Genomic DNA, 18,488 nt, shown 5'->3' on the forward strand with positions numbered 1-18,488 from the left:
GGGCAGTGGAACCTTAGCGAGAAGCATTCCATTGAAGTAAGAAAAGTAATGAGAATCAAGGAAACGAAGAGAACATGGCATTTATGTGCCAAATTAATGGAGCAATAGGTTGTGTGCTCTCAAAGTAAGAAAGAGGCGTTGGTTCTTGAAATCGTGACGAAGGGTTGATCACTAAAAATATATCGACAAGAGAGAGACAGATCGATAGTGCCGCAGTGAAAATGATGAGCATACGAAGACGCGTGTGTAAAATTAACCGCCACTGATTGCATAACCTGAGAATTCATCCTGATCATACTCCCCAGCAACTGAATCAAATCCCCTTACCAATGCAAGATTACGACTCTACAACCGAGATTTGAAGCGACGCTCACGGCTCTCGCGCAAGAAAGGCTCAATGTACTGCTCCCAACCAGCCTTGAAAACACCACCGTTGTTGTTCGCCTCGACATTGATCGGAAGCTGACGGGTCCAAGCCATGATTCGACGGTACACATCGCCATCCTTGCAGCCCAATGCAGATTGCAAGCACGCATCAGTGAAAGAGAAAGCATCTGTCAGAGCAACTATATCGGGCAATAGCTCCTGGATTAGCTGATCGGCTTGGTCATCTATCTCACGGATCTGTGCTGCAGACAGATATCCATTACCCAGGAACGAAGCCGTAAATGGAACGAATGGGGAAGAGATAGTGCTGAGTCCGAACAGTGAGATGAGACGAGTGAGAACGACTCTGATGCTCTCGTCGGTATCCGCGGGCAGCGATGCCAGGTGTTTGATATTAGCCTCCAATATGTAGACTTCGATGTGAGCCCGTCCCGCGAGAATCAATTTCAATGCATGCTTGTCCTCCGATTCCTCACGACTCAGACCATGTCCTTTCTGAGCGCTGACAACAAGATCATGGGCTTCGATAATGCACTTCGCAGCACGTCGGCGAAAGATATCCAGTAGTACATGACTGTCGCGGAAATCTGTTCCCACGGGCTTGCAGGAGCTTTTCGAGTCCGCAGAGTATGTCTCGAGGTAAACAAGATCAGGGGGCAAAGTTTCGGCATCAAGTCCCTTCATCATGTAGTGAGCGACTTGTCCCCACATTACGTAGTTTTCGCCTTCGAAGGTAGGAGTTGCGCGGACGCTATTGACGATATCTGGCAAGCCTGAGATGATCAGGTATCCATGACCTCCGCACAACCTACGAGCCTCCTCAGCGCCATCTGCAGCAGTCTGACTAGCCCAGGCTTTGAGACCACATAGCAGCATGTGAGTGTACGGCAAAGTGGTATGGTTACCTGCTGCTTGTAGAGCCTGCAGACCTGAGTATACACCATTGAGGGACGCCCAGGCGAATATCGTGACATATGACATGGAAATAAGTGTTACAAGGCGCTGTTGCTGGTGAGTGTAGCGGATGATGGCTGTCTCTGCGAAGTTCGGCGGCTTGGCTACCTTTCGACCTTGAGTTCGGACAACGGAAAACGAGTGGCAATGGTAAGAGTCTAGGATGTGAGAAGTGAGTCTCTGGGTACAATTTAGTGGGATAGACGAAACACACCTGTGCTAATTGGAAGGCAGCATGACCAATGATAATCCGGCGTCCGTTCATCATGCCACCGTACAGAAGCTTTTGACGAAGTGGCACAGGAGTATACTTTCCTTCTCTTGAAACACTTGCATGCTTCATCATAAGATAATTACGTGGGATTCGCACGTTCTTGAAAGCGGCATAGCCATTATCAGTACCGTTAAACGACATCTTCGTACTGCATGATGTTAATCCTGGTATGAACAGAAGTCAGCAAACGAACTTACCCAATATCGCCCATTTCGATGCCTTCCAAGGGCTCGAAAGTTTTCAGGTCTCTCAGCTGCAGCACGAAAGGGTGAACACCATAGTCCTTGCCATAGATAATCATACGGGCCAACAAGATTGTGTGGCTCGCAGTGAAGCCCAGTGCTCCAGGCCAATACTTTGTCGCACTTTCCCGCGGTGTGTTGATGATGAACTCATCAGCCTCCTCGTCGAAAGTTGCTGTCGTCTCGATACCTGCAACGTATGTACCATGTCCAACTTCAGTCTGCGCATATGAACCAATGATTATTCCCTCCTCCGCAAGTGGCAGCCAGTGTTTGACTTGCTCCTCAGTACCAACTAGCTTGAGATATGGTGTAAAAAGGCCATTTGTAAGACCAAAAGGATTGCTGTTGGCTATGCGGAACAAGTGGGTTTTCTCTAAGAGAAGATCAGCTTTGCTTGCAAGAAGTTTGGGTGAAAGCAGAAAATAATAGATCGTGTGATGGAGTTACAGCGCTAGAATTCTCTCTAATTTACTTACCATGGAAGACTTTGCTGTCGGGTAAATCATCTTGAAAAGTAGCCTTGCCACAACGAAGCCCCTCAAGAAAGACACTTTGACGCGTCTCATCCATATATGCTGCAGGAAGCTTGAAGTTGTCCGTGTGGCCCAGAGTTTTCTCAACCCGAGCAAAGGCAGCCAGTGTAGTTTCGAGCTCTTCCTTGCTATAAGAAGAGGTTAGCGTTGCATTGAGACAGATTGGAGTTAAAGAACCTCCTTACCTGCCGTAGATGATGGCTGCAAGCTTGTGGGAATCAAAGCTGGCTCCGTCGCGTGCTTGCTTCATGCGTTCAACCTGCGAGAAGCCAGAGATCTCACTCTCCTTGGTTCTTTGTGTAGGGACTCGTTCCTCTGGTCTCTCAAGCTCCAGGGACTGTTGCTGGGACACCATCGTAGCAGAAGACAATACTGTCTGATCTGTTGCAATCTTCATTGTAACCAGTACTAACAGGTCTTGAGTTGTGTGCCTATGGTATGTTAGTTCGACAGGAGATAGACCTGATATTGTCCCCAGGCTTGTTTAGTTGGTATACACAAATCAACAGAAGGTGAGCGCGCCTCTTTATACTTGCTACAAGTTTGCTAACTCCAAAGGTTGTGTCGCCCATCAAAACTTCCTTATAGAAAAGCGGCAGCGGATGTTCAAAGGTTTTAAGAGTTCACTAGCACCGAGACTACAGCGAAAAGTGTGGGTCTGCATTTAGGAGCCTTGAGCAGAAATCTCACCTTCCACGTGGATAGTCACCTTTCACAAAGTCGTAATATTCTCCCAATAAAAGCTCTAGATTTTGAATTTCCCATCTGAAACTCTCCCAGGTCTATGCTATTTTGAGATTTGATTTCTCAAGCCACCTGTATTTGCTCGCCGTCTAGAACAAAGCTACGGTTTGCAGTATATGGGAATGGATGTCTTGGTTCATAGGCACAATTGGTTCAACAAGTACAAGAGCATTCCCTCTCTCATCTAAGGAAACTCTTGTTGCGGAAACCTAATGAGCCATAATTATCGAATAGCCAATAGGTAGCTGGTGACCAGCCAGCCGGAATCCCTGATCTCCAGCTGATCTCCCGAACCAACAATTTCCAACAATGTGGTGATCCAACAGTGTTGGTGGCGCTTCTGATTGGCGGGGATCTGTTCAGCTAATTCTGCCGCGGCGGCGGATCAACTCTTCATGACGGATGTACTTTCCTATGTATCTCCATATGTAGATTGAGACATGCTGGTCACGGTTGATTCAGGCCTTTCATCAATCCTGTTCTAGCTGGGTCCTATTATCGTTACCTCAGTATATTCTAAGTATCTCGTAGCAACAAATTGGACCTTCGACTGTTACACATTATGCCATATCACCCAAGGATAAGACAATCTGAACGTGAAGGTTTATCATCTAATACCAAATGTTTGTTCTACCAGTGACGTGTGTGGCTTTGAGGTTGGCTGCTGCTTTCTTATTATGTTGGTTCAAAATATAAAGGTTGGGATCTCGCTTAAGGGCCCAGTCATATGCGAATAAACAAAACCGAGAGCGAGGAGGATAAGGTCCTGAATTTCTTGAACTAAGTACAGCGAATTGAAGCGGCATTGACTGGTCCATATACTAAAAGTATCTAATATAAGCAAAAGGAAAAAAGAAGATTTCGATTGCTTTGCTTAGCTTTCAAAGACTAGTCTCTAAGCTTTCTTTCCATTCCCGGTAGCTGGAATTGTGGGGATGCGGCCGGGAGATGGTCCTTGCATTCTTCAGCAGCCTCAAGCTCGGAAAAAGGCGTCTCCACGGGAGCCAGGCTCCATCAGTGATCAGAGGAGATAAAATTCATTGAATTCGAGGATAGAGACATAAGCTTGATTCCATTTCAGTCATCTCAAGAACACAGTGATCACATTGTAAGCTACGAGCCCTCACTAATCTTCTTGAAAGTGCTCCACGAAAACCTCAGGTACAATTGTCCCATTTCTTGGATCCAGAGAACCATTATTTTCCAGTGATGGGCGAATGTGAGCTGACGGGACGCAAGTACAAGAGTCTTAGCTCTCATCTCTTCATCCAGGACGATGCGGGATCGGTGCGTGGAATTGTTTACGCCACCTGCAGATCCAAAAAACATTGCTCAAGATATTGCTCCGAGATATTCTCCTGTCGGGCTGGCAGAACTCTTTTCCAATGAAACAAGTCGACGACATCTTGCCATCTTTGCTTTTACTCATCTCAAGTCAACAATTCGCCATGTTTCCAGTATAACTGTCTGGGGCAGAACGCCACCAACAACAGCGGCATGAACTGAGACCTATTGTCAGCTGTACGTCGAAAAATGTGCTAGTAGCATGCCACTTCTGACTGTTACATTTTCATCCCATCAGTCAAAAGACCATCCCTCGCTTCATTCGACTCCTGTCATACGAAGAGCAAAGCGGATTCTTCTGAAGGTTCCGCTTAGAATAACTTCAGTCTCGCTTAACTCGAGACTGCGCTTCTCAACTGTCCTTATCTTTCCACCAAGTCTGGAATGCATGGTGATCTGCCTTGTGTCTCCGGGGGACCGCGAACAACGATCTCGAGATCCGATGTGAGAAGTGACAGGCATCCCGCATCGCAGGGCCAGATTCAAGCCACCAACAAACGGCAACCCGCTGAGATGCAAGAGAAACCAGTAGCTTCGATGATTCCCCATATCCCTCAGAAGTGCAACATTTACGCTACAGCTCTCAAAATCAAGGCGCTACGATGTCGATGACATCAAATATTTCTGCCGCTAGAGTGGCCGATCAGCTAATCAGTCAGCTATTAGCTGAGTAACTTGCTGAGCTGACTAGCTTACGTATAAATCACAGCTTAATAGCTTTAACTGAAGAGCTTAAAAGCTACTTAAAAACTGATTCTAAAAATAGACATATACTAAAAATCCCTCTTAAGATCAACTACATTAAATGTCGCTATAAGCTTTACTATCCCCCTTCTTTGCTAGTTTTTTAAGCACTTTTAATACTATAGCAATTGACCTAATAACTTTAAACTGTGTAGTGTAGTTTATATAGAACAAGACAAGAAAACATACTTATACTTAGAGCTTATAGTAGGTATATATAAAAAATCAAAGGCTATCTTAGTAAGCTATAGCTACTGGACTTACTTTAAACGTTAATACTTTAAAAGAGGCTGATCTGTTAGAGGCTCTTTAAGATATAAGGCTAATTAGTCTTTTCGGCTTAAAGGTTATAGAGTTCTTACTATGAAGGTTATACTAGTAAGAGGAAGTGCTAGCTTTTTTAATTAACTAGTTTTATATAGCTTTAAAAGCTCTAGCTTTAGAGTTCTTTTCTCTACTTATATAACAGCTTCTCTTTTATATTCTGTCTCTTAAAGCTTCTATAAAGATACCTTCTCTTTTCTTATATATTATACGTTATCTTTAGTCTATTATTAGTCGAAATACTGCTATTTCTAGCGAGGGTGAAGAACTAAAGCTGTTATCTACATAAGAGAGACGTTAGTTGTACTATAGAACTCCTTTGTTTTATTTTAAGTAAGTATAATCGACTTTTGTATATCTTAGTAGCTATTAAATTAACCTGCCTTTACGCTAGCCTTTAGAACCTTAAAGTAAGAGAGTAGAGCTTTAAAAAGAGGTAATAACTTCTAGAAAGCTCTATAAGATAATAATATAGGGTCGAATTAATTAGGGTTGCCTTTAAGGTCTTTAGTAAGACGGAAAAGAGGTTTTAAGTACTCTGCTATTAGCTAAAGAGTCTTTTATTTGTTATTATCAAGATAATCTTCTTAAAATACCTTTTGATTAAGAGTATCTTTAGAAACCTTTAATTTGATAGTGTAAGTATTAAGAGCCTTGCGGAGAGCTAGAGCGTGTATAATCATTAAATATAAGGAATTTTAGCGTATACTACTGTCTAAAATAACTTTTTATCTCTTTCTAGCGGCCTTACCTTAATTAAACTTATCTTATAAGCTATTAAAGGCTATACTATACTTTTTAGAGGTTATAATATATGCCACTAAGTTATGAAGCTTTTTAAGCTTTTTATAAGACCTTTAAAGTTATCTCCTTCTTTTAGGACTAGCTTTCTTGAATTTAGCTTTAAAAGATAACGTATCTTAACTAAATAAGTATTATTTAGCGATAAGATTAAGTATATAGCTTATATAATAAAGCTAGTGTTGTTTTAGGTTGAAATTAAGTGATTTTGAAAGCTTTAAGAGTATAGTATCGTTATTTAACGTGTTATCAAGGACAAACTAACTAAGGTTATATTCGTTGATTTCGAATCGTTAAAGGAGAGGGAGAATAATAGAGGCTTGGTTTATACTTAATTAGTAAAGGGGAGAGGCTAAAAAAGAACTAGCTTACTAACACTAGTTTTTTTATAGCCTAAAAGCTCTAGTAGGCTAGCTAGTATTATAATTACTTCTCCTTTTTTATTTATATAATACAGAACAACTGCAACTATATTAATTTTATCCTAAAGTGATCTTTAACTATTAAAAGATATAAAGACTTTTAATTGAGCTTTTATAACGTTTTATATAATCTGCGGCTTAAAGTACTTGAATCTTTAAGTTACTTAGATGTTACGGACCCCTTAGCGCTATAGTTCAGTTAGCACCTATATAATAATAAAACTATTAGTAGTACTATAGGGGCATTAGTACTAATAAGGGAGTAGTACTATCGATAGGGTAGTATTAGCTAGGGAATAATATAGGATAAGCGAGTAGTACTACTATACACTCACGCTTTAGTAGTAATAGTTACTTAGAGTATAGTAGATAATAAGTTATATAATAGATCCCTAGATCCCTAGATCCTCTTATAGGAAAACAGATCTAAGGATCTAAGGATCTAGTATCCTAAGGGATCTAAAGCAAACGAAGGTTCTATATAAGATTAGTATATCTATTATTAGATAAGAGCTTTATACTTAACTTTAAATAGTATTCTAATACTTAGTAACTATCTTCTGTTTATATAATATACCTACCTCTCGATTATTAGAGATTAACTGCAGCTTTCTGTATTTACAGCGAGTAAATACCGGACTATTATATTAGATCTCTAAAGTTAAATAAGAAGTAGGTAACACGTTAAGAGCTTAAATATTTACAATTTTAATAATTTAATAAAAGTGTTTAGAGGAGGCTTTATAGTGTTTAATATCGTCTATTACTACTTACTTAATAAAGGTATTCTTGAATTCTAGCTCTTAAAAAGGTATAATATACTCGTAACTATCTCTTATAAGACTAAAGGCTTATACAAGTTAAATTGTAGTTAAAAGAAGCTTTCTGATATCTCTATCTTAGTCTAATTAATACTCTAGAGCTATATAACGTGTTATGTTTTTGAGGGAGTTGCTATTAAAGACTGTAGTCTTGTTTTTAGCAAATTAAGGATCGTAGTGACTTAACTTTATTAGCATTTAGAGTATAGATAAAAGAAGTAGCTTATATAGTTTACACGCTTAAAAAGAGTGTTTTTTGCTTTTCTTAGGTTATACTAAAGTGTAGCTAACTTTCTAGAGCTACGATTGATTTAAAATACTTATTGTAAGTGTAAGAATAAAGCCTTAGGGTAAAAGTGACACGTTTGCTAGCTTATTGTTAAATAACAGTTCCTTAAAGAAATATAGAGAGTAGTCTGCTTTTAAATTATCTCTTAATAGCTTAAAAGGGTTATAGTTATTATTATATACTACCTTAAGTTGTTAGTAGCGGTCTTTAATTATAAATAAAAGCTAAGTTGTATTTACTAAAGGTTTCTTACTTATACTTATTATATAAGTAAAGGGATCGATTAGAGCACTTATAGTACTTATAGATGGAGATTTAAAAGTCTTTAAGGCTATATTCTTAATATTAAAAGGCGTAATTAATCAAGATATGTTTGCGGTGTCAATTTAGATAGAATTAGAGAGTTACTATATAATATAGATAGCCTTAAGACGAGCTTTGATTATTTTACTGTACTAGACTGCCTAATCTAGCTAATCGGAAATAGTTTTCCCGCTTTAAGACTTTTATTTTTAGTAAGTATAGTATTAAATTGTTATATTAAGTGCTTAGAACCTCACTCTAAAATCGTTAAAAATATAAGGACTAGCTTATAAGCTAGCTTATAAGCTGGCTATATTCTAGCTAACTGGCTTATAAATATATTCGAGCTGACTAGCTGACGTTTTTTTCCTAGCTGACTGATTAGCTTAAAAGCCGGCTGACTGATCGGCCACTCTGTCTGCCGCGCCGCTGATGTTCCAATCAAGATCTTCATTAAAAAGTCTAGCTCAAGTGTAAGAGAACGAAATATACACGCCAGAGATGCTAGCAAGTAATCAAAAAGCCCTCCAGCGGGAACAGATTCAAGTCAGAATTTCATAAAGATACTCAGATGTGGGCAAAATTTGGTTTATCATTCGTCTCTTGTGGTCTCTCTGAATGATTCCTCGACATGATAAAAAGAGCTATCACAATTGGATTAATGGGCACAGGAGCAAAAGCTAGCAAGAGCGAGCGCTCCTGGAGATCAGTACTGACCTACTTTCTGCAAACGCAAAGTCTACCCGGGCAAAGATACTGATGAAGTTGCAAGCCCTGACACACTTGACATCAGTCCGATATCTGTCGATATCTCAGATTTAACTCTTGAGCTCACTATATCGCCATTCATACATATCTTTTTGTTCGCATAGAGTTTGTCCGTGTTCCTTATGCCAAGATCCAGGTGAGTCCTCTCGATTAGCACTATTCACAATCACGGCATAAACTACCAGAATTTACAAAGTTCACCCGAAGGAGATATTACTCATCATCATCCTTGAAGAAAAACACCAGACCATTCGAGACACTGGAAGCTATGAACTCGATCCCATAACCCCTGCAGGATTCATTGTTTACTACCTTAAGTCATCGGCGTGGAATAAGCGAGTGGAATTTTCTGCACTTCTCGGATCATTTTTCGATCTTCTCAGTGCTATTACTACACATGATTCTTGCTCCATGAGGGTGAAGAGACAGTGGAGATAGAATGTAGATGGATACGTACTATTGCATTCACTCTTGATTTACTCTCTTGGAGCGAGAAGGTGCTGTGAGGAAGTGAAGTTAGGGGTGGCGGCGACGACCTAGATCGGCTGGTGGTCTTGTCTCAACGGAATGACGTGTTTTTTTGAGAAAATGTGCAGGTGCATGTGCTTGCAACACTGCACCCAAATGCTCGATTCGCTGTTATACATCTACATCTAGACTATTTCCCCAACCATCACCGCTCCTCCCCTCCACCGTAATCCGGTGGCATAATATTACAATCCCCTCCTGTCCTTTCCTCTCCTCTCGTCCCTCACTCTAATCCCAGCCATCTACAACTCATCCTCATTATCAGAGAAGTACTCAAAGTCCCTCGGAACCTCAGCCTCCTCAGCACCCTCCTCATCTTCATCAACAGCAGTCAAGACGCCCGCGGCAGCCGCGGCTCCAGAAGCCTCACCGGCAGCCTCTGCTTGACGGCGGAGATTGAAGGACTCGGTGCGCATGTCCTCAAGGGTTGTAGGCGCGGCAGCTTTCTCAATGGTGGCTTTCTTGAGCTTTTCTTCGATGAGGACGACTTCCTCGTCGGGCTTGGTATCGATCATTAGGATTACACCTCCAGTTGGCTAGGGCTATTAGCATTGTATGATGTATCTGAGGTTAGGAAGACTTACCTTCTTGACTGGCTTGTATCGGCCGGCTGGAAAGCTGATGAACTTGAGTTGAGCTGGAAGGACTCTGGACATGTTCTGCAGTTCATAGCCGACCTTCTCCTTCTCAAGCTTCTTCTTGGCGATTTCAGCTGGGGAGGCATCCTTCTCGTTTTCGTCCTTCTTCTCCTCTGGCTTTCCATCCTTGTCCTTGGCCTCCTCGTCCACATCCATCTTGTCTCCAGCAGGGGCGCTGATCTTTGGCGTGGTTGGTGTTTGGTCAATATCCATACTTTCACGGCGTTGAGCGCGCTCCTTCTTCTGAGCACGTCTCTTTGCCTGAGCAGTGGTGGAAAGAACGGCGGTGGCGATGAGTGTAGGTGCTTCATCAGTCTTGACCTCTTGCTCAGGTGGGTAATCGAACAAGCTTGGTCGTGTTGCGCTGTGGAACTCGAATGCTGGCATGTCGAGGTTGTCGTTGAGACCAATCATAGATGTTGGGGTGAAACTCAAGGACAGGAAATGGGTGAATGGGAACCAATACCAGTACTGGGTGAAGACAGCCATACCGACAATACCGGCCATGTTGAGGTTTCCAGTTTGTGTCTGTAATCCAATAGTGCAGTTGCGTCCACCAGCATCAATGATACCCAAGGCCAAGGCACAGCCAAACTTGGTCATAGCATCCTCGTGTCTGTCACCAACAATCTTCTTCAAAGTCTTGCGGATCTCCGCAACCTTGGGGTTCATGACCTCATTTTGCTGGACCATGATCATGGCAAGCGAGATCAAGGCACCTTGGCGGACAAAGTCAGTTGGATCCTTGACCATGGGCTCAAGCAAGTCAATGGCCTCGGCAAGACCAGTCCCAGCGCAGGAGATACCCAAAGCCATAGCTGCACCATATCGAACATGGGGATTGTATGATTCAGATAGTAGCTCGACCATGCGAGGAACACTGCCAGGCTTGCGGAAGAGGATGAAACCCAAACTCATAACCGCAATTCTCCGGACATCATCATTCACATCGCTAACAGCAACGTGAAGAAGTTTTCGGACAGCCTTATTGCTGCCGGTACCACAGTAAGCAAGAGCGACAGTCATGATACCACCATATCTGAGAGTTGGGTCGGGATCGTTCAAAAGACCCTCAATCAGTTCATCAGCACCTTCCTGTCGGCCATACATGATAAGAGCCATGCCGAGAGCGAGACCTCGGACAATCTTCTCATGCTGGGTATCGTGTGCATAGGTGATCATATCTTCCAAAGCCTTGATGTTACCGGTTCCCAACATAATGAGACCCATGGCAAGACCAACAGCCTCACCATTGAGAGCAGAGTCGGTGTAAAGGACATTCTTGAGACTTTCGTAAATCTCATCAGATCCAGTAGCCATACCTGCAATACCAAGACCCAAAGCTCCACCATGCTGGATAACTTCCTCGGTCGCATCCGTGAACTGCTTCTTCAAGTAGTCGAGAGCTTCGGCACCGTGGTTGGCATAGATGAGTCCGTATGCGTAAAGGGCACCACCTTGGCTGAAAATCGACCCTCCGATTGCATTTGTCCGAGGCAGATATGGCTCAAGAAGCTTTCTACATTGTGACAGATTTCCGCGGTGGATGACGCCCAAAGCTGCTGTTGCCGAGAATTTCGACCAGTTGACTGCCTTTCCAAGCCACTCTAGATTGTCTCGGAAGAACTTGTCATTTGTTGTGCCCTGGTTCATGAAAGCATTGCAGAAAGTGACTGCAGTATGGAAAATCGAGTTGCGGCCTTCCAAGCTGTCTCTGACCTTGTTCAAAATGCTCAGGTCTGTATGGTTGTTTCGGTAGAGGAATTCGAGGTTCAACCTGATGGTTTCGCTGCCATCCAAAATTGCGCGTATTCGTTTGAAAGTTTCGTACTCCTTATCAGAGATATTGACGGAGTCTGGAGCTGGTGCGCCTGCGCGCTCGTTCAACTCACCTAAGAGTTGGTCGGATTCGGTAGCTAACAACAGTCAAATCAAAGTCTAAATATTCTCAAAACTGCCCACTTACGATTCTCACTCTCGGGAGCAGGTTGCTCAGGAAGAGACTTGATGACTTTGGCGAGAAATTCCTGTGTCCCATTGTCGTACAAGTCGAAGGCAATTTGGTATGCGACCACGGTCGAGGTTTGGTCCTCGTGTGCCTATTGTAGTCAGCCACTGCTAACCAAATCCGAGTCAAGTCACTCACCACCAGCTTCTTGAGCATTGCTGAAACCTCCTCATCTTGATCCAGATAGACGGCGCACTTGGCAATCGAAAAGTAATCTGGCGTTGGAATATCGCTCAGCAGATCTAAGATCAACTTTAGAATCTTTGTTCGCAGACTTCGCTCTTGCACCACGCCCATGCAGATATCCAAAACATATTCCATCAGCTCCTCCGTTGGCCCTGGAGTTCCTTCGGCCTGCTTCCCCGGCGATTTCTTTTCATCATCGCTGGCGCGCTTGATGACTCTACCTAGAACTTCCAGATTCTGGGCTTCCACTGCAATTCCAACCACCTGTCTATACCTCCCATCCCGCATGCAGCTCTCGAATAATCTTTCGATAACTTTTTGTAGCGCGGCTTGTGTCTGTCGATCGGGGATATAGTCAACTCCGTCCGGTCCCGATGGTTCCAACAGGTTCTCAGTTGGAGCTCGAGAAAGAAGGGATTTCGAGGGTAAGGTAGCCTGTGAGAATGGGGTTGTGGGCGAGGTAAGGCCGGCAGTAGCTGAATCGCTTCCACCAGCCGCGAAAGAGGTTGCCAGAGTTAGGAGGGATCCGGATTTCGCAGAAGCTTGGGGAGCAGAATGCTTTGCGGCGTTTAAGCTGATATAGGTTTCCACACATCTCGAGATGATCTCGTCCTCGAATTCGCCCTCATTGTCGAGCTTGAAAAGATCACCAGCACCGAGAGCAAACGTCATGCTTTCATTGTAGGATTGTAGATGATAGTAGACCTTTGCGAGGACCAAGGACGCCAGCTGTCGTTCGGGGAAGGACTCGTCTTCGTAGAGAGCCTCACTGAAGGGGCGAGTCAGCAAGGCTTCGCATCATAGCTTTTGAAATATCCATTCCAGCAATGTAAACTCACATCTGACCAATCGAACCAGCTACCTCCGTCCACAGAGTATCGATATCGTCATTCAAGGTCTGCAGCGCGAAGACCTTGAGCTCGGGCTCCTCATCGGACAGGAAGCCCAGGACTCCGGACGCTGAGGTCAAGCCTGGCATTGTTGAAGGGGTATTCTAAGAAATAGAATATTGTAAAGGAGAGGAGGCTGTTGATGAGAGATGTGCAGAGGTCGAGGGGTGAGGAGGCTGATGTGTTGTGGATTTGGAGAAGAAGATGGAATTGCTTAGGACTTGGGTTCCGTGTTGATTTCACGACTCAGCAGCTCTTCACAGGCCAGGCACAGCTCGTCACGTAACCACGAAAGGCTTGGCGAGAGTGGATCGCATATAAGAGAGGCTATTCCTACTTTAGTCTAGTGGCTGCCATTAGCCTTCCCTCTCGCCTGAGGCCACCAGTCTCCTCTCAGGCACGCCGTCGTGAATTTGTTTGTTTGGTTGGAAGCACCGAATGAGAAGCCTCTGATGATGTTGATGTTTTCTTTTGCCATATTAAACTCTTTTGAATATCTTCATCTCCTGGCTACTCGACCAGGGTTCATGCTTACCATTTCCCTTACGTGTCTTGGGCACACGGTCTAATCAAGGTATGGCTGGTGCACATTGCTGGGCCTGCCCTATCTTTTAAGGAGGTGCACCGCAGTGCAGTGCAGTGGTCGGCAGCCGCCAAGATAAAATGTATGCTCAGTGGTAGGATATTCTGTTCAACCCAGAACATCTCACCGCATGCCTCGTCCCAGGAATTCCTCTGCCAACGCCATCACTGCCGCCTCCATGTATCTGTAGTTCTTGTCAATTGTTCCAGCGATTCCTCTCGATATCTGCGAAGCCCCTGACGCACGCCCCTCATAATCGCTATTCAGTCGTGTGTCCTGAATCCTTTGTCTCGAACCCCCCGTTTGCGCTTTGCGCCAGCATTAGATTCCCATCACTCGAGGACTGCCGCGCAGAGAGGACTGGATCGCGATTAGACACAAATGCACGCCTCGTCAACGAGTTTTTCGAGTCTCCAATAGCCTGGACAACAAAGGGCAGGGCGCGCTTGGTTGGGGCAGGTCAGGTCTGGTCATTTCACGGAATACAAAGTCGCAATCATGGACCTCCGTTCAATCATCAACACAGATGGCGGCGACAGCTCGAAGCAAGCTGCTCCTACACCTGTGACGCCAGTTCAAGCGCATCCTCAGCAAAGCTTCCGAGATTATAGTCACCCTCCACAAGCCTCGCCGGGCAAACATCCCTCACAGGACTACGGCGCACACCCCAGTGGATCAGTATCGTATGCTTCACCGACTCAGTATCAACAAAGCTACCAGGGACGACCTCCCCAACCACCGCCTATTCAAGCTCCACCTCACAATGACTTGCGATCTCCTGCCAGGTCCTTCTCTGTACAATCTCCGTATCAACATACGCCATCGTCTTCGAGTAGCCAGTATCCCTTCCCTCAATCTCATCAAACTCCACAAAGCCCTGCCCAGCACCACCCCTATCCACCTCACCTACAACAAAGAGATAGTTACTCTCAGCCCAATCAATCTCCGCAGATTCACCACCAGACCTTGTTCACTCAACCTTCGCCTACACCACAGACTCCGCCTGTCGGTCTACCAGGAGCTCCTCATCCATATCTTCAACAACATCACCAGCAACAACAGCAACCTCCTTCGAACCAGCACCAAAGATCTGTCTCGTCTCACTCATCAACGCCCACATCTGCCAATAGTCAGCACCAACAACAATTTGGTCAATATCAGCAAGATAGTCCAGTCTCTGCAAACCAGTACCCGTCTTCACAAATTCCCCAACACCATCGTCAGCCATCCCAGCAGTCTCAGCCTGGAACGCCCCTCGGCCCTCCTTTAATTCAAAGACAATCTTCTGGAGCTTTTGCCCAACCTTCGAGTCCCTATTCACAACGAAGCATACCTCCCAACCCGTTTCCACAATACCCACAAACTTCTCCCAAACCCCCGGCGCCCCCATCGCTACAAAGACAGCCAAGTACCCCTAGTGGCTACGATTCCCAAAGAACTTCCATTAGTGAACAACAACAACAACAAAGAGGATCACAAAGTGAAAGGGAAAGGAGTGTTAGCGTGAGTCCAAAGACTCGCCTGCCGAGCCAACCAAGGGGGGAAACTACAACTCCAAAATCGGAGATGGACTACAACCAGGGAAAGAGAAAGATGGATGATCGTGAGGTATCTGTCGAGGAACCTCGCCGTATCAACTCTACGGACAATCGATCTCAGGTCAATGGTAATCATCATGTCTCCGCTGCATCACCACAACAACCAGCGAAAAAAAGAATTCGGTATACCGAACCTCCAATTTGGGCGCAAAGTATCCGGAACAAGGCCATTGTAAACCGTGGACCAGCCAAAGTGAATGGAAAGCAACCACTAGCTGTACAACCAGTTCACTCGTCACCAGCTCAGCCAGAGACAAATGGAAATCAAGCAGTCACTCGGCCAGTGATGGATGGGAAGGTGCACCCTTCAGTGCTGTTAGGGAAATGGGAGGAGAGCATTACCGGCATCAAACCTGCGCAAGGAATGACAAAAGAAGTTGCGGACTTCCTGTTCTTAAATGTTGTATCTCGGAGTGATTTGGGAGAGCTTGCGAGTAGAGGTGTGGAAATCGAAATTGAAGCCAAATTAGGTCATATCGTCGACAAGGAGACCAATGAGCGGTACCGCATACCTGTAAAGTCCGAGTGTGTTCTTATGGAGAATTCCCGGGTTGGCTTCCAAAGTTCCATGACAGAGGTATGGCTGCAATTCTATTTCTATGTATTTTACTAATGTCCGTTCAGAGTCAACATCGGCATTTGAACGACTTTCTCAATGCTCAAGTTCGACAAGCGCATCCCAATAACCAGGATGCAATAGCCAAGAACCGAGTCGAGATCAAGTATAAGCATTCAAGAGAAGCTGACAGTTTCTACACACTTCCACCATCCATGCATGGCATGATACCACCTGCTCTCCGAGAGAAGATGAATCCCCGACATGGCATCAAAGTCCGAATAACTCATGACCAAAAGACCGGTGAGCCTCTAGCCAAGATCATCAAAGCCCGCATCATCGACCTCGACATCTACAGTCCCATGACACCTCTCGACTGCAGAATTAGTATCAATTTCGAAATGCGCTTCGATGGTGATGTTCAGGATTTGGGAGAGAAGACTTCCTCAGACAGGAACAAGGATCGACTGAGTTATACTCAGTCCATGTACCAAATTGATTTGACGCAAGTTACTCAGCTGAGTGTAGGTAATGTACGTACCACTTAACCCCTAAATGCGTGATGCTTTTGCTAACAGTTCCCAGGGCGTCAATCAAACCAGCAAAGAACACGAGCTTGAGATCGAACTCTTGACAGCAGCAGTCCGAGATCAAGGCCAGAAAGCAGCAGCAGGCGAGCCCAACGAATATATAGCACTTGTTGAAGGTTTCCTAGACAACATGCGCATTCTGTCAAGAGCTACTCCTGCTGTATAATACCTGGCTTTCCTCTTTGATACTCGATTTTCTACGGCGAGCAAAACAGCAAATGGAACTGGAACTGGAATTGGAATAGGTAATGGGAATTTTGAGCGTGCATATGGTCTCAAGGGTACGGGGACACACGGCGTTTTGGGGCATGCCATTGGATTGGTGGGTGGTGAACAACAAACAGGGTTCGGCTGCTTACCAGCCAGGCTGGCAGAGAGAACGTCAGAGAGGCGGATGCACTTTCTGGACAGAGTATCAAGGCGGATATAGTAATATGTATGATTTATGTGGGATGGACTTGAGCTGTCTTGTCTTCACTTGCCCTGATCTCACTTTGACTTTCACTCTCCCCACTCTCAGTCTACGTGTTCTTCGTCGTCTCCCTCGGTTCAGGCCCTTTCAACGCAGTTTCGGAATACTTGGCTATAGGTAGGGCATCCAAACACTCTTTTCGAGATTTCCTCTCATTCCGGTGCTCGGGCTCCACAGCATTCTCACGAGCTTTTCTACATACGAATAATCACTTCTCTCTCAGACCTCGTTGTTGAAAAAAAGCAACATTTCTAACCTGAATCAAACAACCCCTAAGTATTCTGAAACCACGTTAAAAGGAAATATAGTAAAATATAGCATATTCTTAGTGGTACAATAATAACAAAATATTCTCCTCAAGTCAGGATCCTCTTAGACGGGATAAAAGTCAGAAGAAATATCACACGTTTCGTTGGACAAGCGAGATAGCATGAACGCACGGACTTTCTCTCCCCGCAGGTCAAGTTGTTAGACGCGTTTCCAGCGCGTCTCCCCCAGACCCTCTTTAATCCTTTTATGTTCAGGATCGACCCCTCGTCTGCAGCCAGACTCCGTTATATCACATCGCATCACATCGCATCACATCGCATCACATCGCATCACATCACACCGCTCGCCCTGAGCCATCTCAACTTCCCATAGACCTCACTTTATTGTAATGCATTCCGCTGTACCAATGCAGCCTGCACTTTTGATTTGAATTGAGTTGCAGTTTGGCACTTTCATCTTTTTTCCCCCCATTTTACTTTCGGGGAGATTGTGAACGACGTAGCCTTGAATTGAGTCTTTTTGTCATCACTAGTGTTAAGAGCTTATCAACTTGCTTTACGGACTGCATTCTTGCTCATTCTCCCCTTCTTCTTGAATGACGTGCGACTGTCACGGTCATGGCGGATAAACAGGATATGAATCCGGCCATTGGCGTTGACCCAGGCGCGGTTGGTGGGGTTTGTAGGGCTTTGAATATCTCGGATGAGAAGCAGTGTACGGCTGTTGCTACTTCTGTCAATGGATTGTTTTGTGCTTTTCATTCAAGGCAGTGTCAAGGTATGATGGGTCTTTCCTATATTTCCCTCGTCGACATACTCTCCTCCTTCCCAGTATCTGTATGCGGATCCGGGAGCCGAGGACAATTGCACAACAAGTGCAAGTGCCAAATATTACAGGAATAAGAATACTTCAGAATACTAACGCATACCTCAGGACTCTACCGCGGCTACAAAAGCCGTAACGCTCGTCTCGACCGCCTCATAGCATCTCCACCAGCCTGCCTCTCCAATCCCAATAAGCCCCTATCCTCATACACCTTCGAAGATATCACGACGCCGTCTCTCCTCTCTGAGATCCACTCCCACCTCTTCACCAAGCTCCAACTTCTCGATCGTGTAATCCGAGCCCGTAAACTTCACAACTCCCGCTTCTACGCCTGGGACATGGATTACGGCCATGCGAAATACCTCGATCACCTGTAGGGCTTGCGGTCCAG

The 18,488-nt window shown here is 44.8% G+C and overlaps 4 protein-coding genes across 4 annotated transcripts; 2 read left to right on the forward strand and 2 right to left on the reverse strand.

Annotated features, from left to right (window-relative positions):
* Positions 1 to 345: 345 nt before the first annotated feature.
* ONS95_006278 (uncharacterized protein) lies at positions 346 to 2,790 on the reverse strand (the record flags this gene model as incomplete). The annotated part of the gene is made up of 5 exons (XM_058499733.1): positions 346 to 1,449; positions 1,556 to 1,763; positions 1,813 to 2,233; positions 2,337 to 2,521; positions 2,579 to 2,790. 5 exons carry the CDS (start codon positions 2,788 to 2,790, stop codon positions 346 to 348), a joined length of 2,130 nt encoding a protein of 709 aa, XP_058350777.1.
* A 6,768-nt stretch (positions 2,791 to 9,558) lies between these two features.
* RPN2 (proteasome regulatory particle base subunit) lies at positions 9,559 to 13,458 on the reverse strand. The gene is made up of 5 exons (XM_058499734.1): positions 13,153 to 13,458; positions 12,266 to 13,082; positions 12,086 to 12,218; positions 10,066 to 12,035; positions 9,559 to 10,017 (listed from the first exon to the last, which is right to left on the reverse strand). Exons 1-5 carry the CDS (start codon positions 13,290 to 13,292, stop codon positions 9,724 to 9,726), a joined length of 3,354 nt encoding a protein of 1,117 aa, XP_058350778.1. The 5' UTR covers positions 13,293 to 13,458; the 3' UTR covers positions 9,559 to 9,723.
* A 180-nt stretch (positions 13,459 to 13,638) lies between these two features.
* On the forward strand, positions 13,639 to 17,279 carry CET1 (mRNA-capping enzyme subunit beta). The gene is made up of 3 exons (XM_058499735.1): positions 13,639 to 15,961; positions 16,009 to 16,473; positions 16,526 to 17,279. The coding sequence occupies exons 1-3, from the start codon at positions 14,285 to 14,287 to the stop codon at positions 16,694 to 16,696; spliced, it is 2,313 nt and encodes a 770-aa protein (XP_058350779.1). The 5' UTR covers positions 13,639 to 14,284; the 3' UTR covers positions 16,697 to 17,279.
* A 610-nt stretch (positions 17,280 to 17,889) lies between these two features.
* ONS95_006281 (uncharacterized protein) lies at positions 17,890 to 18,474 on the forward strand (the record flags this gene model as incomplete). Its single annotated transcript, XM_058499736.1, has 2 exons — positions 17,890 to 18,049; positions 18,206 to 18,474. The coding sequence occupies 2 exons, from the start codon at positions 17,890 to 17,892 to the stop codon at positions 18,472 to 18,474; spliced, it is 429 nt and encodes a 142-aa protein (XP_058350780.1).
* Positions 18,475 to 18,488: the final 14 nt, after the last annotated feature.

The sequence above is a fragment of the Cadophora gregata genome (genome assembly GCF_030347475.1).
Source record: "Cadophora gregata isolate MNR1 chromosome Unknown scaffold_17, whole genome shotgun sequence".
NCBI classification, from domain to species: Eukaryota; Fungi; Ascomycota; class Leotiomycetes; order Helotiales; family Ploettnerulaceae; genus Cadophora; species Cadophora gregata.

Coding starts and splice junctions, on each gene's coding strand:
- RPN2 (XM_058499734.1), bottom strand. CDS start 13,292: ATGCCAGGCTTGACCTCAGCGTCCGGAGTCCTGGGCTTCCTGTCCGAT. Junction 12,036..12,085: donor TGCTCCCGAGAGTGAGAATC/GTAAGTGGGCAG, acceptor GACTGTTGTTAG/CTACCGAATCCGACCAACTC. Junction 10,018..10,065: donor GATACAAGCCAGTCAAGAAG/GTAAGTCTTCCT, acceptor TAATAGCCCTAG/CCAACTGGAGGTGTAATCCT.
- CET1 (XM_058499735.1), top strand. CDS start 14,285: ATGGACCTCCGTTCAATCATCAACACAGATGGCGGCGACAGCTCGAAG. Junction 15,962..16,008: donor TCCAAAGTTCCATGACAGAG/GTATGGCTGCAA, acceptor ATGTCCGTTCAG/AGTCAACATCGGCATTTGAA. Junction 16,474..16,525: donor CTCAGCTGAGTGTAGGTAAT/GTACGTACCACT, acceptor AACAGTTCCCAG/GGCGTCAATCAAACCAGCAA.